At 44.2% G+C, this 24,430-nt stretch overlaps 5 protein-coding genes across 6 annotated transcripts; all 5 read right to left on the reverse strand.

Moving 5' to 3' along the window:
* Positions 1 to 272: 272 nt before the first annotated feature.
* Positions 273 to 3,373, reverse strand: LOC129598941 (uncharacterized). Its single transcript, XM_055497029.1, has 3 exons — positions 2,239 to 3,373; positions 842 to 1,486; positions 273 to 447 (listed from the first exon to the last, which is right to left on the reverse strand). The coding sequence occupies exons 1-3, from the start codon at positions 3,231 to 3,233 to the stop codon at positions 285 to 287; spliced, it is 1,803 nt and encodes a 600-aa protein (XP_055353004.1). The 5' UTR covers positions 3,234 to 3,373; the 3' UTR covers positions 273 to 284.
* Positions 3,374 to 4,031: 658 nt separating this feature from the next.
* On the reverse strand, positions 4,032 to 6,954 carry LOC129598956 (uncharacterized). The gene is made up of 3 exons (XM_055497048.1): positions 5,827 to 6,954; positions 4,781 to 5,422; positions 4,032 to 4,328 (listed from the first exon to the last, which is right to left on the reverse strand). The coding sequence occupies exons 1-3, from the start codon at positions 6,837 to 6,839 to the stop codon at positions 4,136 to 4,138; spliced, it is 1,848 nt and encodes a 615-aa protein (XP_055353023.1). The 5' UTR covers positions 6,840 to 6,954; the 3' UTR covers positions 4,032 to 4,135.
* Positions 6,955 to 9,242: 2,288 nt separating this feature from the next.
* Positions 9,243 to 15,360, reverse strand: LOC129598953 (uncharacterized). Of its 2 annotated transcripts, XM_055497045.1 has the most exons (5): positions 15,045 to 15,360; positions 14,320 to 14,941; positions 11,228 to 12,227; positions 10,169 to 10,807; positions 9,243 to 9,984 (listed from the first exon to the last, which is right to left on the reverse strand). In XM_055497045.1, exons 2-5 carry the CDS (start codon positions 14,339 to 14,341, stop codon positions 9,810 to 9,812), a joined length of 1,836 nt encoding a protein of 611 aa, XP_055353020.1. In that variant the 5' UTR covers positions 14,342 to 14,941; positions 15,045 to 15,360; the 3' UTR covers positions 9,243 to 9,809. The 2 variants fall into 2 exon arrangements, with proteins under 2 accessions (XP_055353020.1, XP_055353019.1); XM_055497044.1 differs by lacking the exons at positions 14,320 to 14,941; positions 15,045 to 15,360 and adding an exon at positions 14,096 to 14,183.
* A 157-nt stretch (positions 15,361 to 15,517) lies between these two features.
* LOC129598955 (uncharacterized) lies at positions 15,518 to 18,713 on the reverse strand. The gene is made up of 3 exons (XM_055497047.1): positions 17,574 to 18,713; positions 16,315 to 16,968; positions 15,518 to 15,951 (listed from the first exon to the last, which is right to left on the reverse strand). Exons 1-3 carry the CDS (start codon positions 18,581 to 18,583, stop codon positions 15,777 to 15,779), a joined length of 1,839 nt encoding a protein of 612 aa, XP_055353022.1. The 5' UTR covers positions 18,584 to 18,713; the 3' UTR covers positions 15,518 to 15,776.
* Positions 18,714 to 21,480: 2,767 nt separating this feature from the next.
* LOC129598965 (jmjC domain-containing protein 8-like) lies at positions 21,481 to 24,379 on the reverse strand (the record flags this gene model as incomplete). The annotated part of the gene is made up of 6 exons (XM_055497060.1): positions 21,481 to 21,503; positions 21,676 to 21,925; positions 22,044 to 22,122; positions 22,205 to 22,348; positions 23,548 to 23,840; positions 24,227 to 24,379. Coding segments are annotated over 6 exons (942 nt in total), but the record flags the coding sequence as incomplete, so codon positions are not given.
* Between the last annotated feature and the right edge of the window lie 51 nt (positions 24,380 to 24,430).

Here is a 24,430-nt window from a genome sequence, read left to right on the forward strand (position 1 = left end):
GGAGATCGAAAAAGAGTACTTACGGAGTATTGTTTATTATGTTATAGCACAATTATATTTTTTGCTGTATTAATTACTTTATACTGTACCGCGAATATTTATACAGAACCGGAAGAAACTTCAAAAAATTGTTGCGCTATAGTCAATATTGAATTTATCTGCTCATTCTGCTGCAACATCCTACGGCAATCCAGCACGAGCGCGCGGTCACTACGCTTGCTAATGAGGCCGAACGGCCGGACACCGTAAGAGAGCATAACCTGAGTAGGTAACTGATTCTAATTTCATATCACTACTTCCGTGTGGATAGGGTTACGTGCCGTTGGACGGTAAGAGTAGTCAAGGACAGAGCTGGACGACGTCTCCATGGGATAAGAGCAGCGGAAGGCATGAGCCGCGAGTCTAGACAACGGTGGTTCTATTTGTCCGGTTATCGCTTGATTCAACCTAGAAATACCACTTCATTCATTAAGGACGCTAGTATAATCACAACATACTACAGCATTTCCTTCCCGCTGGACTGGCAGGCAATTATTAGGGTTATTATTAGTTTATTATGGTAGTACGCGAAATTAACAGGCGAAAAGTATTTTTCCAAATTGTATACTTCGGTTTTTCTCGAATTTTGATTGCTTTGCGCATACATTTTCTTAGATTGGTCACCCAAGTATTCTAATTTTTAAACCCAACGTAGTTTTCAGAAAATATTTATTAAAATAACAGAAAACTTGGCTCGTGAAATTCGACCTATACAAACCTTACGTCAATAGTTTTTTTATAAAATACTTGAGAGCCCATGGCCGGTGGCCACTTCATTAAAACGAATCGGCAAATTACTTACAACTGGATCATGAGGAACTGCTTTCGGGGTGGATGTTCGGCTCGCGAAAGCGTCGTACGATACGCATCGTCAATGTTTTCCCAATCACAAGCTAAGAACGCGGGGCAACTAGCGTCCAAAGCCTTCAGAAAGTGTTCCATCCGATCGGCTTCACTAAGCGTCGAGTACAGCACGACTTTTTCTACGACAACATCGACATCCAGCTGGGATTTGGTCGACACGATCCACGACCCGGCGATCGAGCCGAAGAAGTTCGGAACGATGACGCTTTGCAGATGTAGTTCTCGGCAAGCTTGCATGAGGTGGCGGAGATTTGCCCACTCCAGCCGCTGCTGCTCGTAGTTTTGTGCCACGGGGTAATAGCACAGTACATTCCTCAGATAGATTCTCGGCAAACACGGAACTTTGATCGACAGAAACCCAAGGATGTACTTGCCAAACTCTATACTTAGATCGCCGTTCATCAGCAGCAGCCCCGCAGTCGCTGTAGTCAAGGTAGTGTCGAGGATGTTTACAAGATGCTTTAGGTTATAGTTTCGCTCCTGGCCGCTTGAAGAATCAGGGAGCAGATTGGTCAGGTCGATCGCGACAACTGCATGACGGTTGCCATCTTGTTCGAGAATGTCGTGCCATGATTTGCAAACTCTGCAATAAATACCATTCAGAAAGCTGAACCTTTGAAATACAGTAAAACCAGCCTATACATACACCGTGCCAATAAATACAGCAGGAATGTAGATACGCCTAAGCTTTAACCGGCGCGCCCGGTAGACTACAACAAAAGGGGCATCCTGTTAAGGTAATACACCCCGGTGACAGCTTTGCATACACTTCCTTTTAAACCGGAGCCGAAATAGCTATGTAAGGTAAATCTACCTGCTAGTTGCATACGGTCCAAGATCCACGTAACTACCCAGAGATCTGCGTTCGGCAGTTTTGCTAGCGGCAATACAGTTAAATTTGTCGTCTGCCTGTTTTGAAGTTTGCCGTGATAAACGTAGCATTTATTTAAATTTGCTGAAAGAAGGCTATTTACAGTATATGCCTTCTACTTTCCTTTCCTCCTCTCTTGCTCTCTGCTTTTCCTGCATTCTAGTTTTTCATGCTTTCTAATTTCTTTGTGATGTTTTCGTTTTTTCGCTAGCGACGATCTAAGCTGAACACATACTCTTGCGTTTTGCCGATTCTTATAACCGCATTTTTAATAACTCCGCGAGAGCGCCGAACAGAGAGTGGTCAGAGACTACTGATGACCTTACGACCTTTTTCAGATCTGCATAGCTCGAAGCTCACTCGCAGCGTTGAATAAGCAGTTCCAGATCAGCTGTTGTAACAAAATTCGGCATCACTGCTTCCCTATAATTGGAACAGCGGCTTGTCTCATTTTCATAACTTACTTGTGAGCGCTGACCACGCTGTGGATATCTTCGATTGATAATACAATCCCCTTCAACAGTTCAAACGGCAGCTTTGCCAAGGAGCAGTCTTGGACGGCATCAGTGTTACTGCAACCCAGAGGTTTCTTCGGCGCTATTACGCGCGATTTTTGAACAAGAATTTTCAAATACGTCTCACTCAAATTTCCCTTTCCTCTTTTCGTATAGACACAATGCACGCACCGGGTGTCCAGCCATATCCGTACCACATTTATCCACGGAATTTCGTTGATAGCCTCCAACAAGCGCTGCAGATCAACGCCTCCCGCATTCGGCCCAAAATGGAGAGGGACCGTTCGTTTGTGGAGCTGACGACAGCATCTAAGAACTGAATCGTACTCAATGGCGTATGCGCTGCGCGGGTAATCACACACAAAGCGCAGTTGGAGCGGATGGACAAATTTCCGAATGGGTACATCACTGCCCGCAGGCGTCAGTTCTACACAAATGGGAGTGTCAGTGTCGCCGTCATGGTGAGAAATTACGCGCGCTGGATGGAATACGAAAGGTTGGTCGAAGTCCGTCCGCAGAGCGGCTTCCACATTTCTTTCGTAGCGGAGGTCCCATTGGTCTAATCCTTCATGGCGCTGTACCTGCGCGGCGGGCAGCCACAAAGGTGGGTTATTGTAACAGTCGAAATCCAATAGAACCCGCTTTCTTTCCCAGTCTACGTCGCACAGATAACTCAGAATGAACTGCCCCTCTATGACTTCGTACACAACGGGTTGCAAATTTTTCCCAAGGATTTGTCCGCGATTGTTATCGTCGATGATACAACCCCGATCGGCAAGGGATGGGGAAGCGCTGTATGAAGCTGTTGCAGCCTCGACGAAATCGTCGCTTTTGGGAATGTCTTTGCTGCGTCGTGGAGTGAGCGACAGCGATTCCCAAGACTTGCGTATCCAACGATCGAAGCGCGCTTTTGTCGAATGTAGTATTGAACGCTGGTTGGCCATTTCTTCTGTTAACGTAGCTGATATGGCAACTCTGGTACAGTAGACGTATCTGATTAAGGAAGTCTTCCAAAGTAAACAGCAAAACGCAAACTGGCAGCAGCAGAGACTCTGGTTTACACTGCAGAGCTTTGAACCTTATATCGTGAATCTGTTTTCCGTGACGGAAAACACTGTGCCGGCTAAGCAGTGCGCAGATGATCGATCGATCGTCTGTGGGAACAGCCGGAGCTAGTATAGATAGCAGAAGTACAGTCATACTGTGACGCGGCTGGACAGGAATAGTGTGCATGAATCATCATTATCTCGATTTGCGTAATGTGACGCGCTACAGGAACAGCTGCAGCTCGCACAAAATGCTTCTTAGTTTGGTTTTCACTGGTCTGAAGTCGTCAAAACAAAATTGAAAATGTTGGGACTTGGAATTTCGAAGTTTGGAAACGTGGAAGAGTGGTTCTTTTCTGTTGCTTCCCGGTCTAGTTCCTGTTCTTCGTTTGTTTTCTTTATAGAAATTTTTGAGAGTTTTGTTTGGAAATGCATGAGCGAAGTTTTTACTGTCAAAATTACTCATTTCTGGTAATTTGTTTGTCAGAAAATTTTAATAGCAGGTGACTGATATATGAAACCGTACATTTTTCGTCAATACGAAATTGTTTTATCCGTTCCGTACTTTGTCGAGTGCTTGCTGAACAAAATTTGGCCAACCGGCTAACCGACTTGATTTTGCACAATCAAGAGGCCGCTGGTCCTATACACATATTTTTACCGCTGTACCTGTACCTTGAATTAAATACAGCGAGTTTTAGATGCAGAATTTGTAAGTAATTACGATACAAAATTACACACAGGACGAGACTTCAAAAATTTGCTGCGTTACAGTCAATGAGCTTATTCGCTGCGACGTCCTACGGCAATGCAGCACAGAATTGACGGAATTCTTCTTCCGCGTGGCTTGGCTTACGTGATGTTGGACAGGAAGGGTGGCGGCTGCCGGGGACAGAGCTGGAGGACGTCTCATTGTGATAAAAGGAAAGGAAGGCATGAGCGGCGAGTCTGGACAACGGTGGTTCTATTTGTCCCATAATCGCTTGATTCAGCCTAAAAATACCAGTTCATTCATTACGGACACAATCACAATTTAGAACAGCTTCAAATACCCGTCCAACTGGCCGGCATTTAATTTTATCAGTTTTATTATTATCCATACGCAATATCTGACAGACGGAAAATACTTCTTCAAAATGTTTGCTTCGGTTTTCTCATGTTTTCTCATTTGTTTTGCGCATACGTTTAACGTTTTCATAAACCGGACACCCATCACCATGTACTTATCTTAATTTTTGAACCCAAGGTAATTTTCCGAGAATGTGATTTTATAAACAGAATTCTTTAATCGAAGAATTAGACTGATATAAACCATTCAAGTGCAGATCGTGGTTCTACTTTGTTTATGAAAAACAGATTAGAACATATCATAAAATTGTTAATAATGAAATCCGATGACCACGTCCCAAAGACGTTTGCTCAAATTGAAAGAAAACTGCACTTACAACTGGATCATGAGGAGCTGTTTTCGTAGCGGATATTCAACACACGAAAGCGTTTCACGATAGGCATCATCAATGTCTTCCCAATCAGAAGCTGTAAACGCGGGGCAACTAGCGTCTAAAGCCTTCAAAAAGTGTTCCATCCGATCGGCTGCACTAAGTGTCGAGTGCAGCACGACTTTTTCTACGATAACATCGACATCCAGCTGGGATTCGGCCGACCCGATCCACGACCCGGCGATCGAGCCGAAGAAGTTCGGAACGATGACGCTTTGCAGATGCAGTTCTCGGCATGCCTGCATGAGGTGTCGGAGATTGGCCCACTCCAGTCGCTGCTGCTCGAAGTTCTGTGCCACGGGGTAGTAGCATTCTAAATTTCTCAGGAAGATCATCGGCAAACACGTGACCTTAATTGACAGAAACGCAAAGATAAACATGCCAAATTCCAAACTTATAGCTCCGTCCATTAGCGTCAGCGACACGGTCGTTGCAGTCATGGTCGTGTCGAGGATATTTATAAGATGAGTTCGGTTATAATTTTGCTCCTGGCCGCTTGAAGAATCAGGGAGCAGATTGATCAGGTTAACAGCGACATGTTGGCTGCGATCTTGACCGATAATAATGTCGTGCCAGGATTTGCAAACTCTGTAATACATACCAACCTGAAAACTGCGCTTTAGAAATACTATTAAAACGGAATTAAATCTCTTATCGCTTCACCCTGTTGTTTGCCTATCCTGCAGTTTGTCCTAATAAACATAGCATTCATCACGTATACTTTTCTTCGAGTACTTTTCTCTTAGCTGCGCTGCTTTGCTTTTACGTAAGCGAAGATCTTAACTCAGCCTAAGTTTGTGCTTTGCTGATTCTTAAAACGGAGTTATAGACACGCCGTAAGAGCACTGGCAAGAGACTACTGATGACCTTGCGCATCTTTTTAGAAACCTATGCATAAGTAGAAGCTCGCGCGCAGCGCTGAATAGACAGTCTGTCAGCAACATTGCTTCCGCATAACTGCAGCAGCGGCTCGTCTAATTTCCGACACTTACTTTTGAGCGCTAACCACGCTGTGGATGTCTTCAATTGATAACACGATCCTCTTCAACAGTTCATACGGCAGCTTTGCCAACGAGCAGTCTCGAACGGCATCAGTATTAATGAAGCTCCGAAGTTTCGCCACCACGTGACACCGCGATCTGCGAACGAGAATTTTCAAAATTGTCCCATTGAAAACTCCCGATCCATTTTTCGTATAGACACAGTGAACGCACTGGGTGTCCAGCCATATCCGTACCACTTTTATCCATGGAATTTCGTTGCACACCTCCAACAAGCGTCGCAAATTAACACCTTCCGCATTCTGCCCAGTATCGAGAGGTGACGTTTGGTTTTTCAGCCGACGACAGCATCCACGAACGTAGTGAAATGCATCGGCGTGCGGGCTGCGCGGGTAATAATACCTCCACACAACGCGCAGCTGGAGCGGATGGACAAATTTCCGAATGGGTTTATCACCGTCTCGAGGTGTCACTTCTACACAAATTGGATTCTCGCTGTCGTCAATGGGAGAAATGATACGCGCTGGATGGAATACATAGGGTTGGTCGGATTCCAACCGCAGAGCGGCTTCAACCGTTTCGTGGCGGAGGTGCCATCTGTGTACTGCATGATGCTGCTGTACCTGCGCGGCGGGCAGCCACAAGGGTGGGTTGTCGTAACAATCAAAATCCACCAAAACGCGTCGTCCATCCCAGTCTACATCGCACAGATAACCCAGAATGAACTGCTCCGGTGTGATTTCGTACAAAACGGGTTGCAGATTTTTCCCCAGGATTTGTCCGCAGTTGATGTCGTCGATGCTAGAGCCATGATTGGCAGGGGATGCGGAGGCGCTGCATGAAGCTGTCGTACCAACTTCATGCAGCGCTATATCGTCTGTTTGGGGTGCGTCTTCGTTCGATGAGTTGCGTCGTGGAGTGAGTGACAGCGAATTCCAGGACTGGCGTATCCAACGATCGAAGCGCGCTATTGTCGACTCCTGTGTCGGGCTCTGACTAGCCATTTCTGTATTTAAAGTAGCTGATAAGACAACTTCGGTACATGTATCTGAAGAAAAAAAAACTCTTCTCAAGCAGATAGGAAGATTGCAAAAATCAAGCAGCAGTGCCTGCCGTTTACTATAGAGTATATTCAGTATAGAGCTTTAAATGTGACTGTGTGAATTAGGTCATGCACGGGAAACATTGTGCCGACTGAGCATTGCGCAAATAATCGATCGATAGTCTGTGGGAACAGCCGGAGCTACACACCGCAAGGAGTACTTCTATGGCTAGCAGAAGTACTTACAGTAATACTGTGATGCGGTTGGACAGTAATAGTGTGAATGATTCATCATCATATCGATTTTCGTAGGTATCCACTGAGTGTATGATGGAACTGCTGCAAACAGCAACTCTGCAAGAACTCTCATATATTATACAATGTTTTGTGATTGCACGGGACAATCGCAAAACATGGTATAAATATATATGGAAAGTTAGCAGAGGCAGATCACGGAAGCATCTGTAACCAGAAAGCGTCAACATCTCGGTTTGAAGTTTGGAAAATTTGCAAAAAATTATACCAGTAGCGTTCCTTTTTAGCCTTATAGTAGTCAGGTCACATTTCTTACATATAGGACAGACAGGCCATTATTTCCGCATCTTGTTCTACTCTGCTCACTCCCGTTGAGTCAGGTCGACAGTACCGTAAAAGCAAATATTACGACAGTTTTTTATCGTACGCGTTTCTTTCGTTCCAGTGGAGAACCATAGAGTATCGTTACATGCAAATATCGGCAAACCGCAAAATTATGCAGCATCTTATGTGTATTCTCATACATAGACGGCATTATGCTTTGAAAGGTTTAACTGTACGTGACTTGGTACTACCACTGTCCGTTTTTTTATTTCCCGGCTTTTAGTGGGGCTTGGATTGCGTTTACTCATACGATGACAAAGGTCAAAACTCCTTGAATACAGTCGCTGATCTATGGTTACTCTAGTCGCAAGTGCAAAGCTCTAGTGCAAAGCTCTAGTGCAAAGCTCTGGTGCAAAGCTCTAGTGTGACGTTTTAGTGGATTTAGTGGGATGTAATTTTACCCGCTCATGCTTACCATGATACTAGACATCTGGCTGTAATAAAAAAACGCATATTCCGGCACTATAACTACATGTATGATATCTATCCCGCGGTCAAAATGCAGGACATACGCAACGACGTACAACAGGTGCCAAAGGTCACTTATATTATCATTACTAGTAGACCCCCCGCAAACTGTGCGGATGAAATGTACTACAAATAAATTACAAGGCGTCGGTGACTTAAAAGCTATCTTTTTTTGGTTATTTTTGACGAAATCCAGAAAAAACCTAATTCTTACAATGAACGCAACATTTTAATTCCGATTAAGCTGTACTGTACTGCGCAAACTGTATGTTTACACTTCATATGAACAGTATCATAATATTGTTCCATACACCTGGTCCAAATGCTGCCCGGTACCTTCCATAGCGCTATCGGAAGCAGCCTCCATCTCAGTTTTCCGTAAATTGCATAATTAATTTAACCCTTATATGTATTAACATTTCCCATACAGCATAATTTTATTGTTTAACTCTTTTTTGGAACTACAAAAATAACACTTTCACTTCGATTAATTTTAGAACCACATCACACACTGGGAATCGTCTTGTTCGTAGAAATGGGATGCCTAGCTTGCTGCTCCGCGATCTCCACTCGCACCGCAGCTCGGCTCCGCCTTTGGTTAATTATACAAAAAAAGTAACTTAATTTGCTTAAATTTTACTGTTTAAATACTGTTAAGTACTGTTTAAATTTTTATCTGCTACTAAAACTTTAAATTAATAAATGCGAAGAATTTTAAAGAAGCGCAGTGCGGCAATAATGCGCAGCTGGTAAACATAGTAGAAAGTTCGTTCACGGTAACTTCTCGGCACTCGCGCACACAGGAGTTTTCGCTTGCACAGTGTAGTATTCAGTGGTGCAGTACTTACAACGGTGAGTATTGTACCACCCCATAGACGGCTTGTTTCGCATAAGTTAATCAGATGGCTTCAGGAGGCAGTTACTTATTTCACAACCAGTTGGTTTCGGAGTTGTTATTGCTGATTTTTCTGATTGTTCGTTGCAATGTTCCTTAGACGTTGTATAGAAGGGTTTTCCAAAGTTTTCTTGAAAATGACGTATTTGTTTTCTCAAAACAAACTAATTTTGTAAAAACCTAACAAGGTAGGGCTATCGAATAATATATAGATCTTTAAGATTGATCCAGTGTATCCTTCGGGGTGGATGCGCAAACACAATGACCACACCTCCTCTTCTTTTTTTTATTATAAAGGATTATTGCGGCACAATAGCAGACAACCCCGAACGAAAGCCCGAAGGAACTTCAAGTCAGGTGGAACAAAAAAAGCAATTAAATGCAAGTACAGATCTAGAACTAAGACAGATTCACAGATCTGAGTAGAAATTTGAAGACGGGTAACAGAACTGGAATCGAGAATTTTAGAGTTAACAGCAGGAATTTTATAAAAAAATACGCAGTAAACGCATTTCCAAAGTCTGCTCTCCGACTACATTCTTTGCCCCGGCAACTTCGATCCGTGCCGGCTTCCACAGATTATAACGCATGGTGTCATCTTCTACTTGGACCACATCCGGGAGCTAGGCCGGAAGCGGGAATTGATATTTGTTCCCGACCTTGAACAGCCACACCGCGTCGCTCTGATGCCATCGGTCGAAAATGAGAAGAATTCATTACAGGCATCTCTGCTGTCCATAATTGTGGAGAGACAGTTTCCAAGCTCGTTCTGAAAGCTCCATTACACATTGCAGGTGACTTTAACTTGTTGCGCTATAATTTATTTGCTGCGACGTCCTACGACAATCCAGCGCAGTGCACTGGCGCGCGGTCAATATAAAACCATCGCTTTGGTGCTGAGACCGACTGTTCCAGGAACCGAAACTGACTTTAGTGTCTGGGTACTCTATCTGTGTGATCTGAGTTCCGTGGCGTTGGACGGGAAGGATGACGGCTGCCGGGAATGGAGTTGGAAGACGTCTCCGTGAGATAAGAGTAACGGAAGGCATGAGCAGCGAGTCTGGACAACGGTGGTGCAGCTTGTCCGGTTATCGCTTGATTTAGCCTAGAAATACCAGCTTTCTTCATCGTAATTACGTCACTGAAAACTTTGCTCTGTGAAATTCCACCCATAAAAACCATACGGATCTTCGATAGTTTTTATCGAAAACAAATTAAATTACTCTATTCCCGATGAGCGGTGCAGCTTCATGAACACGAAGCGCAAAGTGACTAAAAACATCACTTACAACTGGATCATGAGGAGCTGGCTTCTAAGCGGATATTCGGCACGCGAAAGCGTTGCACGATAGGCATCGTCAATGGTTTTCCAATCACACGCTGTTAACGCGGGGCAACCAACGTCCAGCGCCTTCAGAAAATGCTCCAGCCGGTCGGCTTCACTAAGCGTGGAGTGCAGCACGAGTTTATCTACGACAACATCGACGTCCAGTCGGGATTGAGTCGGCACGGTCCACATGGAGCCAAAGGAGGCGAGGAAGGTAGGAACAATCACGCTTCGCAGATGCAGTTCTCGGCATGCTTGCATGAGCTGGCGGAGATTGGCCCACTCCAGCCGCCGCTGCTCGTAGTTTCGTGCCACGGGGTAACAGCACCGTACATTCCTCAGGACAATCATCGGCAAACATGGGACCTTAATCGACAGAAACCCTACGATGTACCTGCCAAACTCCAGATTTACATCGCCGTTCATTAGCGCCAGCGCCACTGTCGCCAGCGTCACGGTAGTGTCGAGGATGTTTAGAAGATGAGTTCGGTTGTAATCTTGCTCCTGGTCGCTGGAGGATTGTGGGAGCAGATTGGTCAGGTCAACAACGACATGTTTGCGTTCTTGACCGAGAATAATGTCGTGCCAGCACTTGCAAACTCTGCAATTAGCGACATCCTATAAAATGCTACTAAAGCCGAACCAGTTTTTAACTGATTTCTTCTTGCCTGCCTATAATTCAGTTTGTGATGATGAATATGCATTCGGAATGCTTTGTCCAGTTTTCTTGTACGTAGTTGTGAATACATGCTGCTTTCGTTTTTGCACAAGCGACGATCTAAACTAAGCCTTTAAGTTTGTGTGCTGATTCTTACTACCGCAATAATAGTCTCACCGTGAGAGCACTGAACTCAGACAACTAATGACCTTTTAAGCTCTTTTTCAGATATCCACAGCCAGAAGCTCGCTCGCAGCAGCTGAGTAAGCAGTGCGAGTTCCGAGTCCGCTGTTTCTAACAACTGTCAACAGCATTGCTTCATGTATAACTGGAACAGCCGCTTGTATCATTTCCATAACTTACTTCTGAGCGCGGACCATGCTGTGGACGTCTACGATTGATAACACGATCCCCTCCAACAGTTCATACGGCAGCTTTACCAAGGAACCGTCTCGAACGGCATCAGTGTTATTGAAGTCCAACAGCTTCTCAGGCACAGTAACGCGACGCCGCGATTTTTGAACAAGAATTTTTAAATTTGTCTCATCCAAAATTCCCGAATAGCTTTTCGTGTAGACACAGTGAATACACTGGGTGTCCAGCCATATCCGGACCACCTTTATATACGGAATTTCGTTGCAAGCCTCTAGCAAGCGCTGCAAGTCAATGTCATCCGCACTCAGCCCAAAATCCAGAGGGACTGTTTGTTTTTGCAGCTCACTACAGCATTCATACATAACTTCATCGGCGTCCGCGCTGCGCGGATATTCCCTCACAACGCGCAGCTGGAGCGGATGCACAAATTTTCGAATGGGTCCATCACCGCCCCGAGGTGTCACTTCTACACAAATTGGACCCTCGCTGTCGTCAACGGGAGAAATTATGCGCGCTGGATGGAATGCGTAGGGTTGGTCGGATTCCAACCGGAGAGCAGCTTCAATCGTCCTTTCGTAGCGGAGCTCCCATTTTCCTACTCCACTACGTTCCTGCACCTTCGCGACGGGCAACCACAAGGGTGGGTTGTCGTAATAGTCGAAATCCACCAAAACACGTAGTCCTTCCCAGTCTACATCGCACAGATAACCCAGAACGAACTGCTGCGTTGTGATTTCGTACACAACTGGTTGCAGATGTTTTCCCAGGATTTGTCCGCAGTTGATGTCGACGGTAGAGCCATGGTCGGCCGGGGATGGGGAAGCGGTGCATGAAGCTGCCGTAACAGCGGCGATATCGTCCGTTTGGTGAGCGACGTTGCTCAGTGTGCTGCGTCGTGGAGTGAGTGACAGCGATTTCCAGGACTTGCGTATCCAGCGATCTAAGCGTGCTATTGTCGACTGTGGTGTGGGGCGCTGGCTGGCCATTTCTGCAGTTAAAGTAACTGATAAGGCAACTTTGGTACATTTACATGATTTAAAAAGTCCTCCGAGGCAGATGGCCACAAAAAACAGCCGCGACCGCGGTTTACTATACACCTTTAAACGTGACAGTGTGAATCGGCTCACTACACAGAACGCATTGTGCCGGTTGAGCAGTGCGCATCTAACCGATCGATAGTTTGCAGGAACAGCCGGAGCCACACACTGCTCGCAAGCATGGCTGGTAAACTGCAGTTATACGTGTTATGTTATGGTGCACGAATTACCATCATATCGATTTGCGCATTAATAGAGGCGAGGCAGTAGACAGCCATACGATAACTCAGTATTACAGAAACTTTCATAATGACTCTTACAGTCACAAATGTTTTGCGATTGTCTTATGGGAAGCTGGGAGGAAGATGTGGCCACTGGCCAGCGGATGTCAACCAGTAAGTCGGTCTCACGGCATACCCGTTTAAGCTACGGCAATTTGTGACGTGTTACATCTGTGTACGTATTTGCTGTTGCGTAACGGAGTGTTACTTAACGGAGTGTGGGGACTTGACTGGCCGTATCATATTTGATGTTCTTAGTGCAGAAGGATAATTATGTGATAGACTGATAGTGCCGAATTGTACCCGGCTTGGCTATTCAATAAACAATTTAAATCAATAATATTACTATGATGTTTTAAGTTTTGCCTGTGACTTGTGAGTGCTAAAACATAAGAATACTTCATCGTTTATGTCAGAAGACACACAAGCAGAGCAAGGAAAATGAGGGCAAATCAGCCTTTATTGGCAACAATAAAGCAATAACAAAACCAACAGAAACCAGTGCGGAATCACTGTGGAAAAAGTAGCTGCATGCGAGCTCGTCAGAATCGTGATAATGAACAGCGTGCTGCAGGTATGCAACAGCTGATGCCGCAAAGCATAGGATCGCTCGTAGGCGCTGGGCTACGCCCCCTAGAGTGCAGCAATGCGCGCTGATTGGTCAGCGTAGACAAAGTATACGCTGTGTAAGCAGCGTAATATAGCGGCACGAATGGCGTGGCCATCTGTGTGCGGGCGACAGAGCAAGCCAGGAGAGGTGTCTACCGCCTCGAGTGAGCGGTCTCTGACATTTAACTCGAGATTCCTGGGATTCCTGGTGTTAACAGGGATTCCTGGTGTTTGTTTACTCTTTTAATTACGTATCAAGTAAGGTCATCGCGATCGGTCTCTTTATTAAATGTTAAATATATACAGATACGTACATATACATATATATACAGATACGTATCTCTCCCGTACTTTAGGGACTTGCAATTATTAGTGATAACTAAACTCAAAGAATCGCCATTCAAAGACTTGTTTCTGTAGTGTATGCCATAGCAACACTCTAGACGATGTGCACTGTAATAATAATTACTCAGTTGATTAGCGCGCTGAAAGTCCAGATTATTAAATCGTTTTAGCGAACACGACAGTTTTCAAAATTTGCAATCGGTGGACGTTGTTGCTAATGATACGTTGTATGTTTAAACGTAGCTTTTGGGATAAGTAAACAAGCAAAAGCAAAAGCAGAAACAGGGAGGAAAAATTTTAAGCTTGGTATGCATAGAGCACCTATCATTTCTGTCAGAATGTCATTACAGATTGACCGTTAGTGACATTGTAACAGGCAACTATTTTACACAATAATATCGGCAAATGAATCGTATAGAAAAATTGTGGCTAATATTTTGCTTCGAGAGTTTTCAGTTTCGCACCCGGAGTTCTTTGATTTGCTGGATCTAGCTTTGGTAAAACTGATTTCTGTCAAGATGATCACCTGAGCCCTGCAAAATCGCAACTATAAATTTGCAAATTTCTATAAGAAAATGACCCACCTTTTCGAACCAAGTGATGGCTTCGTCCACTCTGTGTCGGCCAACCAAAAAGCATCAGTACTACCAAGCGATGTCGTGATGATTTGGATTTCTGTACGGTCCAGTTTTATTGTATTTCCTGTTCTTTGCCATGCCTCTTGCCGCTTAGCAGTTAAAACTAACGGCCTATACTGGTACACTAGTACCATTGCCAATTATCATTCTATGATGCGGTATCTCCTTACTTGCTTGTGTGAGCTTTTCCATTGGCAGGTCGGAAGAATTTCGTTGAATGCCGACATCAACTGTAACTTGGTAACCACCTTGGTTCAAGGTTGCTGAAAAGGTATAAATATGTACGGCAGGTAAAATTGCTGTCGTGCCCAATATCCACGAAATTCAAGGGATTTAATTCCCCACATAATGGCCACATTCGTTTTTACCGTGATACCACGCCTCCGGCTGTAATAAATAAATCACTGTACATACAGTAGCGAACAAGAGGCAACACAAATGCAGTTCCATACAGTACTAGTGCAAAGTCACTAATATAATACTCGATGCACTAGATTCCTAACTTAATTATAGTGAACGACAAACCAAATAAATCATGTCTCCGGGCCTTGAATGCACTCAAAAGGTCGCAGATGCTGCGGTAGGCTGGGATAGATCTCTTTGTACCAAGGCAATAGGCATCACGTTGAATCCGGGACTGACACCCCCGGGTGGGGTCTGGGGTGGGAAACAGAAACCATCGCTTTAATCCAAACATCCCACCATTCCACGCACCGGAGTGCCGATGGAAAGATAACCCGGATAAAAGCGGGAAACTCCCAGACAGAACAGGGAAATCATGGCGTCACGCGGCTGAAAACAAAAAAAAGTATATTTTAAGCTTATGGTTGTGCCTTTAACCACTGGAATAGTCGATACAGCAACTTGGAAAATATTAAAATCGGCTTCCGCTTACAATTTGCAGGATTTAGGGGCACACATGGTATTCTCAGTGAATCTTCGAGGAGGTTTTTGTCGTAGAGATGACTGAAATAAATTGCCGAAAATTGTTCCTCGATAACAAACATTGGTCCTCGATCTAAAGCCGAGTGTCTTTCTTTACTGGAAGTTTGCAATTATTGCCTTACTAGGGTCAATTACAGACATCTCTACTGTTCATGATTGTGGGGAGGTGAAATGTCTACGGCCTAATACTTTATTTGAAGTATTGCCGTTTTGTAATAGTGCAAAGAGTCAACGGAATACACTAGCGTAGTAACCGAGGCTTTACATGTCCGGTTGCTGCGACGAGAAGGTCACAACAGTAACAGCAAAATCACGAGATTTACGTACGTACTTCCGGTCATACGTCATACACCACAACTAAAACAAATTCAAAAGATTGGTCCTCGATAACAAAACTGATCGTATATAACAAAGACTGCCTTTTTTAACTGGAAGTTGGAACTGTTGCCTAACTACGGTTCATTACAGGCACCTCTGCTGTCCATGATTGTGGAGAGAAACTTTCCAAGCTCATTCGGAAATCTCCATTATTCACTGGAGGAGACTTCAGTTTGTTGCGCTATAATTTATGTACTGCGACATCCTACGCCATTCCAGCACAGTACTCTGTACACGGGCGCGCGTTCACTACAAACCATCGCTTGCTAATGAGACCGAATGCTCCAGGAAACCGAAACTGGCGTTAGTGCCGAATTATTCCATCTGTGTGATCTGGGTTCCTTGACGTTGGGCGGGAAGGATGCCGGCTGCCGTGGACGGAGCTGGAAGACGTCTCCGTGAGATAAGAGTAACGAAAGGCATGAGCAGCGAGTCTGGACAACGGTGGTTCTACTTGTCCGGTTATCGCTTGATTCAGCCTAGAAATACCAGCTCTCTTATTAAAGATGTACAAACACAATTTAGAAGAGAGCTTTTCCGTCCCGCCGGACTGGGCAGACCCATATTATTACTGCTTGTAATATTACTGTTATTATTGTTATTATTGGAATTACAGCAGCCAAACGCTATTAACAAAGGCTTCAGTAGCGTATTTGAATTTTTTTTTAATATTTGAAGTTTTTATTTGGTTTGGTTTGATTTTATTTTACGAGTTTTTTCCAATCCGGCGTTGCACGTAGCAGAAAACTTTCTCCTTAAAAAGACAATAAAATACTCGAGACCCGATGAGCTGGGACCACTTCCTAAACACGGAGCGCACATTGACCAAAAATATCACTTACAGCTGGATCATGAGAAGCTGGTTTCGAAGCGGATATTCGGCACGCTCAAGCGTCGTACGATAGGCGGTGTCAATGTACTTAAAATCAGCAGCTGTGAACGAGGGGCAACTAGCGTCTAGCGCCTTCAGAAAATGTTGTAGCCGATCGCCTTCACTAAGCGTGCAGTCTAGCCCGAGTTTCCCTACGACAACATCGACGTCCAGCCGTGATCGACGTCCAGCCGGCGCGGTCCACATGGAGCCGAAGGAGCCGCAGAAGTTAGGAACGATGAAGCTTTGCAGATGCATTTCTCGGCAGGCTTGCATGAGGTGGCGGAGATTGGCCCACTCCAGCCGCCGCTGTTCATAGTTTCGTGCCACGGGGTAGTAGCACTGTACATTCCTCAGGACGATCTTCGGCAAACACGGGACCTTAATCGACAGAAACCCAAAGATGAACATGCCGAACTCCTGGCTTATATCACCGTTCATTAGCGTCAGCGCCACAGTCGTTGTAGTCACGGTAGTGTCGAGGACATTTATAAGGTGATTTCGGTTATACGAGTAATTTGGCTCCTGGTCGCTGGAGGAATCGGGAAGCAGATTGGTCAGGTCGACAGCGACATGTTCGTGGCGATCTTGACGGACAATAATGTCATACCAGCATTTGCAAACTCTGCAATAAGTGTCACTCAGAAAACCGAAGCTATAAAAAAAATATTACTAAAGCCGAATGAAGTTTTTAATCGGTTCACCTTGTTGCGTCCCTATAATCCAGTTTGGATGATGAATGGATGCATTTGGAAAGCGTTTTCTACTTTTCTTGTAGTTATGAATACTTATGATGCTTTCGTTTTTACGTAAGCGACAATCTGAGCCCGTAAATTTGTGTTGTATGATTCTTGCAACCGCAATTATAGCCACACCGTGAGAGCACTGAACAATGACTACTGATGACCTTTAAAGCTCCATTTCACCTATGCACGGCTAGAAGCTCGCTCGCAGCGCTGAATAAGCTCTTTGGGTTCCACTGTTCTAACAACCGTCAGTGGCACTGCTTTAGTACGAGGACAGGCTTAGTATTCGCGATCACCTAATAAACTTGCGAGAATTCGCGATCACCGTGCCCGGGTTGTGCAGTACTGCCAGTCACCAGCCAGTCGCCAAAGGAAGGCAGTCCAGTCCAATGGTCGTGTGGGGTGTCACTGGGCTGCCTTCCCTTGGTGGCTGGCAGGTCACTGGCTAATCGGAATAGCGGCTCGTCTCATTTCCGTAACTTACTTTTGAGCATTAACCACGCTGTGGATGTCTTCGATCGATAACACGACTATCTCCAACACTTCATATGGCAGCTTTACCAAGAAATCGTCTCGGACCGCATCAGTGTTACTGACATCCAACGGTTTCTCGGGCACAGTCACGTGACGCAGCGATTTTTGAACTAGAATTTTTAAATTCGTCTCATCCAAAATTCCCGTATAGCTTTTCGTATAGACACAGTGGACGCATTGGGTATCCAGCCATATCCGTACCACCTTTATCCACGGAATTTCGTTGCAAACTTCCAACAAGCGCTGCAGGTCAATGTCATCCGCACGCTGCCCAAAATCCAAGGGGGCCGTTTGTTTTTGCAGCTCTCGAGCTGAGTACAAATCATCGGCGTACGAGCTTGGCCGATAATTTCGCACAACGCGCACCTGAAGCGGATGCATAAATTTCCGAATGGGTCCATCACCGCCCGGAGGTGTCAGTTCTACACAAATTGGAGTGTCCGTTTCCCCGTTATGTTGAGAAACGATTCGCGCTGGATGGAATACGTAGGGTTGGTCGGATTCCAACCGGATAGCGGCTTCAACCGTCCTTTCGCCGTGGAGGCCCCATTTGGATACTGCATGATGCTCGTGCACCTTCGCGGCGGGCAGCCACAAAGGTGGGTTGCCGTAACAATCGAAATCCACCAGGACGCGCTGTCTTTCCGAGTCCACGTCGCACAGATAACCGAGAATGAACTGCCCCGTTGCGATTTCGTACACAACTGGTTGGAGGTGTTTTCCCAGGATTTGTCCGCAGTTGATGTCGTCGACGGTAAATCCATGGTCGGCGGGGGATGGAGAAGGCGGAGCGCTGCACGATGTTGTCTTGATATCGACATCATCGTCTGTTTGGGGTCCTTCTTTGCTCTGTTTGCTACGTCGTGGAGTAAACGAAAGCGGTTTCAAGGACTTGCGTATCCAACGATTGAAGCGCGATTTTGTCGACTGCGGTGTGCGCTGGCTGAGCATTTCCGGCATTTCGGCAGTTAAGGCAGCTGATAAGGCAACTTTTTCGAAACAACTAGACGAATAAAGCAATCGCAAAGTACGGCTGTGTTTTTATAAGGAAATGTAAAGTATGATTAACAAAAGTCTTCCAAGGCAGATGGCAAAAAGCACACTGACAGTAGTTTACTATAGAGCATTAAATGTAATTGCGTGAATCCGCTCACTGCATGGATAACATTGTGCCACTGCCGACTGACGTGGGCAGCGCACGGATAATCGATCGATAGTTTGCGGGAACAGTCGGAGCTACACCTTGTCACGAGTATGGCTGATACTTCGCAGTACAGCCGTACTGTGACGCGGTTGGAAAGGAGTGTGCATGAATCGTTAACATATCGATTGGATTCGCACAAGGATGTACATGTTGGAAAGACTGTAAACAGCAAGAACTCCCATACAGTCATAAATGTTTTACCATTGCCTTATGGGAAAGTAACGAAAGAAGATCCAAAGGGCCAGAAAGTGCCAACTAATTAAGTGGCTCTCGCAAAATATATAATCGTTAAAATATTGTGGTAAGTTTTGCATTTGAGTGTTTGTTGAGTGCTTGAGGAAGAAGCACTTCTTCTGAATGGTTCAACATCATCCTGCACGGCTAGCAGCTCTGGAATATCTGGTCTCGGATACTTAGTCTGTGGAATGTCGTCTTAGCCGGGGTGTTGTTGCACTGTTAGCTTAAATAAGTGTTGCACTAGATGTCAACGTGACTATCTTAGATCGGGGTTAACTTCGATCTAACCTCGCTGTACAGCTTTAAGGTCATACCATCACAGCATCAACTAACACCTTATTAGCGGAGAACATGATACGAGTACTTTACCCGAATGATCATGAAACGAGAGTGTCTGTAGGCAAGAAAATGTGCAAGATGCAGGAATGGTATACATATTATCCTGAAGCAAGCGGCAACGTCAACATTTCAATACATAGGTTTTTTGTGCGGTCCATTGAACGTTCCAGTTTTAGTTTGCAGCAACACTTTGTTAAAAAGTGTTTATCTATAATTACCAGGTAAAATAACAGTCAGCATGCCAGGCGGGCGCCCACTAGGCAAACACTTTTGTGATGCGTTAAGAAATTTCGCAGCTGTTTTGACATATTCCGACTTTCAATCGTTCCAAAGTTTACTACTACGAGAAGCCAGTATGTGCCACTCATTTGTGCACAAGAGCGCTGCATGAAATCGGTTCGCCGTCTACCACAAAGTAGTTGACCTGAGGAAACTGACATGACGGAATAAACTTCCGATCTGATTGAAGAAGCGTTGTTTTAAAAGGATCGAAACCAAGACGGGTTTCGAAATATGGGTTTCCGATTGTGATATTCATTGGTTACTTTTAATTATGGCTGGGATACCATTTTGGTTCGGTTGGGTGGTAATAAAGACTGAAAATCCAGATAAAAATGTTAAATAATTATATGCAGGATTCTGGGACTGGCAGTTAGCGCACTCATGGAAGCACAATTCAAGGATTTTCTGGAAAACAGCTTCCAAAATTTGCAAGCGTTAATGCCAATATAATATGATATGTGTTCAAACGAAACCATTTTTCGGAGAAGCAGGTAGGCTGTAAGCAAAATGCTACGCGGCAGAAAAACAGTTAGTAATGGTAATTGACAGAACAGCTGTCAATCTTTGGGAGATTGTCGTCCTTACAAATTGACAACGTAACTGACATTATAATACGCGGCAGACGGTTATTTCACCCCATCATTTCGCGAAATTATATTCGCGAAATTATAGAAAAACAGTGGCTCATATTTTGTTTCGGGATAGTTTCCAGTTTCGGATCTCGAAGCCGCAGTTCTTTGATTTGCTGGATCAAACTTTGGTAAAACTCTTTTCTGTCAAGGTGATTGCGTGAGCCCTGGAAAACTGCGCTTATAAGTCTGCAAACGCTCGATCAGAAGATGACCAACCTTTTCGAACCAAGTAATTGCTTCGTCCACTCTGTGTCGGCCAATCAAAAAACACCCATAGTACCAGGCGATTTCGTGGTAATTTGGATTGATTTTAATAACGGCTTCCATGCATTTCTCGGCTTTGTCGGCATCTTGCTGCCTTAAGTAGACATGTGCTAGCTGCAAATACGCACTGACGAAATACGGATCCTCATCAACGGCGTTTTTTGACATAATTTCGCTGTTGTGAAGGTCCCCAAGAAAGCCATACGTCCGCGCCAAAAGAAGCATTATCTCCGAGTTGGTTGGATATAGGGCGTGTAGTTGGCTAAACATCTTCGAACGCTGCTGTGAAACGAGCATCCAGCCCCATCCGGTAGCCTGCAACACCGAGATTGAAAGGGTAACCAGGCGATATCATTATGTGATTATGATCATGGTGATTGCAGTATATGCAACACGAAAAAAAGCATTTTTAAAGTGGTTCTTTCATTATGACGATTAAAGTGATTCTTTCGTTGTGTTATAAGTATCAGGAAGTACGTAGTTAAATTTTTATACTGTCGAGTTTATTAGTATTTCAGGTGATTTCCACCGGGAATCTTTGGTATACGTATAGATGCTTAACACGAACGGCTTATGCCCAAAAATTAGTAACAATGCCAATCGTCTCAGGTACATGTGATGTGGTTTATCAGAATTACAGGCGAAAACATCTTCGTAATGCGCACAATATGCACGCTGCATAAAAATTGTTATCTAAGTGCATCTTCGCACGGCCTTACTTGCATATTTAAGCTTTTCCATTGGCAGGATAGAGGAATTTCGTTGAATGCCGACAGCAACCGTATCTCCAAGATTCAGTGTAGCTGAAAAGGTATAAATTGTGTTATAGCAGGCTAAATTCTGTCGTTATGTCCCGCATTCCGAAGCATTTAATTCCCCACATAATGGCCCATTCGTTCTTATCGTGATACCAGGACTCCGGCTGTAATAAATAAGCACATATTCAAGCACTGTAAATATACATAGCTAAGAAGATGCACAACGTATACACATGCACTGGAGTACAATAACAGTCAAAGGTCACTACATAATATAATACTCGTTGTATTGCATTGTGCCTAACTTTACAAGTGAACCGCTTACCAAATAAATACTAATGTCTCCGGGGCCTTGCATGCACTCATAAGGTCGCAGATGCTGCGGTAGCTTCGGATAGATCTCCTCGTACCACGGCATCATGTTGAATCCGGGACTGACACCCCCGGGTGGGGTCTGGTGCGGGGGATACAGAAACCATCGCTTCCAGCCAAACAATACACCATTCCACGCATCGGAGTGCCGATGGAACGATATACCGGAAAAGGTTGCTCCCAGGTAAAACAGTGGAATGCGGTCATCACGCGGCTGAAATGAAAAAAATAATAAAGATATTTTGTAAACCGTGACACCGTGGTTCCAAACATTGCTATACTCGTGCTCGTCACTTGGACTTGCAAGACATAAATGGCTGCTTTCCGCTTACAATTTGCAGGAATTTGGGTACACACAACGTATTCAGGAGGCCCGATGAATCGTTGAGGAGGCCTTTATTGTAGAGATAACTGAAATAAATACCCAAAAGACTTGTCCTCGAATATGCATTCTACTGTGGAGTAACTTTCTATCTTAGAACTATTGCCTTACTATAGTTCCTTATGGGCATCTCTGCTATCCATGATTGTCGAAAGGAAGTTTTCCAAGCTCATTCTGAAAGTTCCGTAGTCGGAATGAAGATGTAAAAAGAAATCGGTCCCTCGTCCACTCGCAATTTCCTGGCTACCGTACGCACTGTAATAACAGGCGGGTACATAAAATATATCGGTGGCTCATGCCTCGGTCATACTTCGTGTTCTAACGAAAATTTTAGAACTTTTTGCTTAGCACAGGATCTAACGAATTTGTTTTAAATGTTTAAATGTTTAAATGTTTTAAGTGTTTAAGTGTTAAACTGTTCGCAAAAGTATGCTTAGGACAGTTTTATCGGTGTACTAGTCATACCGCTAAAACTGTTCTGATAGAGACTTCACTCGTTTTATCCAAAAATTTGAAAATAAAAATCAGACTACTGTAGCATCGCTTCATCAGAGTACCACGAACTTCCAAAACGCAGAAGAATGTGAATTTAGGCTTTCGTATTTTAAAAACAGTTTTTGCCAATATTACGCGATGCAGTTTCCGGTTTTCCGAAAGAAACAAGCATTACTGTCTCTTATTATTCTTTGTGCCGCCCTAATATCTCGTCGCAATGCTCGGAAAAAACGGCCACAACGGAAAAAACGAGCCTCGTTTTTTTGCTCCCATTTTTTGCTCATTTTGTACCAGTTATGAACGGTCAAATTATTACAATTTTTGGTTAATTATTACAGATGTTGATCGCGCTTTTAAATGATATCAACAGAACTCGTTTCCAAATAAGTTCAAGAATACTGTTTGCTTTTGATAGTACTTTTTACGTGTATTCAAATGATATCCGCATTATCAAGACATATAAAAATGGGAATACGGTGTTATAACCAGGATCCTATCATGCGCGCTACTATTGGTTAAAAGTACTAAAACATCTTAAGAAGTTTGATTAGGCCCCTCCCCACTAAAACATGTTTTATATGGTTATAAAACAAGTTTTACAGATTTTGTTTGAAGAGTGGTCATAGTTTTTTGTTCTAAACATCTTAAGAAGTTTGATTAGGCCCCTCCCCACTAAAACATGTTTTATATGGTTATAAAACAAGTTTTACAGATTTTGTTCGAAGAGTGGTCATAGTTTTTTGTTCTAAGAAAAAGGTCCTTAGAACAGCTTGCGATCATACTGTTAACACATTTTTTGATTAGAACTGTTTTAAAGGCTTCGAACACGAAGTATGACCGGGGCATCAGACGTAACCCGACGATCAGAAATTTGGACACGCACAAAATGCATCCACCCAACTTCCAAGTGTCAGAACCGGCAAGCACTAACACGGATTTGATATTTGAAGCTCACTTACGAGAGCAGTGCCTGCAAGGTCCAGTTTTCGATATTCGTCCACTCGCTTGCACCGTTGGGGAAATGTATCAAAACTGGCTTCTTGTAGCGATATTCTCTTTCAAACACTTCTTCTGACAAATCCGACACACTGATCCTATCGAAGTCACAGTGGTCAACAAAGTGTCTTTCTCGGTCAATGTCGCTGACTTCCCGCCATCCGCCATTTTTTGTGGATACTTCCGTTAAGTTACGAAGTGGTTTCACGTTTGTGAGGTATCTGTTTGCATGAGGATCATTTTCGAAACCCGGCCACTGCAAAATTAAAATAAAAGATTTTCGGTCCGGCTTAGCGTGAAACGTTTTCAGTTCGCACGGACATTGCTGATATCACAGTGCAAAATGGGCTTGCAGTTCGAAGTTTCTACCGAATATCGCTTGTTTTCTATTAATCTTTAATTATCGTCGAGATATGTTTATTAATTGGACCCCTATTGGCTGCGTATTGTATACGGCGCACAATTACTACGAGTACAACTATTACTACAAGTCTACAATTGTTGCAGCATCTGGCAAAGTATAGAGTCCGTGCAACAGTTTTGATGACCGAAAAATATTTATGCTCGCTAGAATCGCTAGTTACACGCTCGTTATTAACTAATACAGGCAGTTAGGATGTCAAAATTGTCCGGATAACTCACCAGCTCAGGAGTGCGCCCCCAAAGACCCAACAGTCTTGCCAACTTTATGGCCACATAGCAAATGGGATACCCAAACAGGAGCCAAAGAATAAACAGTTTTATCGATGGAGATAATCTTAGTATGATGGTGGATCTAGGAAGAATCCACGGACAGAGACAGAAACGGAATCTATCCTGCAGAGTGAGCAGTTTTGTATACTACGA

The sequence above is a fragment of the Paramacrobiotus metropolitanus genome, unplaced genomic scaffold (assembly GCF_019649055.1).
Source record: "Paramacrobiotus metropolitanus isolate TYO unplaced genomic scaffold, Prichtersi_v1.0 Parri_scaffold0000133, whole genome shotgun sequence".
In the NCBI taxonomy this organism is placed as follows: domain Eukaryota; kingdom Metazoa; phylum Tardigrada; class Eutardigrada; order Parachela; family Macrobiotidae; genus Paramacrobiotus; species Paramacrobiotus metropolitanus.

What these genes read in the sequence shown, in the direction of transcription:
- LOC129598955 (XM_055497047.1), bottom strand. Translation starts at nt 18,583, where the DNA reads ATGCCGGAAATGCTCAGCCAGCGCACACCGCAGTCGACAAAATCGCGC. An exon ending in AGCGTGGTTAATGCTCAAAA is followed by an intron (nt 16,969 to 17,573) that starts GTAAGTTACGGA and finishes CACTTATTGCAG; the next exon opens with AGTTTGCAAATGCTGGTATG. An exon ending in CAGCTTCTCATGATCCAGCT is followed by an intron (nt 15,952 to 16,314) that starts GTAAGTGATATT and finishes TGGTATTTCTAG; the next exon opens with GCTGAATCAAGCGATAACCG.
- LOC129598941 (XM_055497029.1), bottom strand. Translation starts at nt 3,233, where the DNA reads ATGGCCAACCAGCGTTCAATACTACATTCGACAAAAGCGCGCTTCGAT. An exon ending in AGCGTGGTCAGCGCTCACAA is followed by an intron (nt 1,487 to 2,238) that starts GTAAGTTATGAA and finishes TATTTATTGCAG; the next exon opens with AGTTTGCAAATCATGGCACG. An exon ending in CAGTTCCTCATGATCCAGTT is followed by an intron (nt 448 to 841) that starts GTAAGTAATTTG and finishes TGGTATTTCTAG; the next exon opens with GTTGAATCAAGCGATAACCG.
- LOC129598953 (XM_055497044.1), bottom strand. Translation starts at nt 14,150, where the DNA reads ATGCTTTTTGGTTGGCCGACACAGAGTGGACGAAGCCATCACTTGGTT. An exon ending in AGCATGGTCCGCGCTCAGAA is followed by an intron (nt 10,808 to 11,227) that starts GTAAGTTATGGA and finishes CGCTAATTGCAG; the next exon opens with AGTTTGCAAGTGCTGGCACG. An exon ending in CAGCTCCTCATGATCCAGTT is followed by an intron (nt 9,985 to 10,168) that starts GTAAGTGATGTT and finishes TGGTATTTCTAG; the next exon opens with GCTAAATCAAGCGATAACCG.
- LOC129598956 (XM_055497048.1), bottom strand. Translation starts at nt 6,839, where the DNA reads ATGGCTAGTCAGAGCCCGACACAGGAGTCGACAATAGCGCGCTTCGAT. An exon ending in AGCGTGGTTAGCGCTCAAAA is followed by an intron (nt 5,423 to 5,826) that starts GTAAGTGTCGGA and finishes TATGTATTACAG; the next exon opens with AGTTTGCAAATCCTGGCACG. An exon ending in CAGCTCCTCATGATCCAGTT is followed by an intron (nt 4,329 to 4,780) that starts GTAAGTGCAGTT and finishes TGGTATTTTTAG; the next exon opens with GCTGAATCAAGCGATTATGG.